This window comes from Geospiza fortis, unplaced genomic scaffold, assembly GCF_000277835.1.
Source record: "Geospiza fortis unplaced genomic scaffold, GeoFor_1.0 scaffold635, whole genome shotgun sequence".
Lineage (NCBI taxonomy): Eukaryota > Metazoa > Chordata > Aves > Passeriformes > Thraupidae > Geospiza > Geospiza fortis.
This window is the reverse complement of record NW_005054610.1, coordinates 101114-101989: the sequence shown is the minus strand read 5'-3', so window position 1 is coordinate 101989 and position 876 is coordinate 101114. Positions and strand designations below refer to the sequence as shown.

At 56.5% G+C, this 876-nt stretch overlaps 1 protein-coding gene across 1 annotated transcript in view; it reads left to right on the top strand.

Moving 5' to 3' along the window:
• The first annotated feature begins 647 nt into the window (after positions 1-647).
• Positions 648-876, top strand: part of LOC102044541 (aquaporin-5) — a 3120-nt gene continuing 2891 nt past the window's right edge. The window contains 1 exon segment of the mRNA XM_005430229.3: positions 648-876. This exon segment is cut by the window's right edge and continues 27 nt beyond it. Coding sequence (XP_005430286.1) covers positions 673-876 — 204 coding nt within the window. The 5' untranslated portion in view covers positions 648-672.

The window sequence follows — 876 nt, the reverse complement described above, 5'->3', positions numbered from 1 at the left end:
CCCCAGACGGACAAAGCTTCCCCCAAACCCTCCCCTGCTCCCTGGACAACTGCAAACCACTTGTTTGCTGGAGCTGAGCTCTATTGACAGTCTGGGAGAAGCTCCAGGTGTTTGATTTTCCATTTCAAGGTTCCATGGAAATCGAACGCACCCGGAGCCCGGCCCCGCAGAGCTCCTCCGGCCCAGCAAGGGTTTTCCAACCGGAGGAGTGTGCAAGCACAGGGAAGGGAGGGAGGGAGGGAGGGAGGGAGCAAATATTAACTACACCTGAGCTAGTGAAACACCCAGGACCTGGCGAGAGGCAGTAAAAGCCAAAAGCAAAGGAGGGAGCTCAGCCTCGTTATGCAACCTCGTTATTCAACGACCACAGAGACACCCTATAGGGGCTCTTTGTTTGCAGAGGGAAAGGAGAGAAATACCACCAATATCTGAGTCACAGGTTCACCAAGAGGCTCCAAAGACGTTTTCAGGTGGAAACTTTTGCAGGTTCACATGGTAATTTGGGAGGACTGGCTAATCCCCTGGCTCCACCCACCACCCTGTAACACAGCTCCTGCTGCTCTTGCATATATAGATAGGTATGGCCCTACACCTGGCTGCACACACCAGAGCCCGAACACAGAGCAATCCTAAACTTTCTTCCTCCCTGGCTGCCCGCCACCTGCTCCCACCATGAAGAAGGAAATACTAACCCTGGCCTTTGCTCGAGCCGTCTTTGTGGAGTTCCTCTGCACGCTCATCTTCGTCTTCATCGGGCTGGGCTCGGCGCTGAAGTGGCCGTCGGCGCTGCCCAGCATCCTGCAGATCGCGCTGGCCTTCGGGCTGGCCATCGGCACCTTGGTGCAGGCCTTCGGCCACATCAGCGGCGCCCCCCAC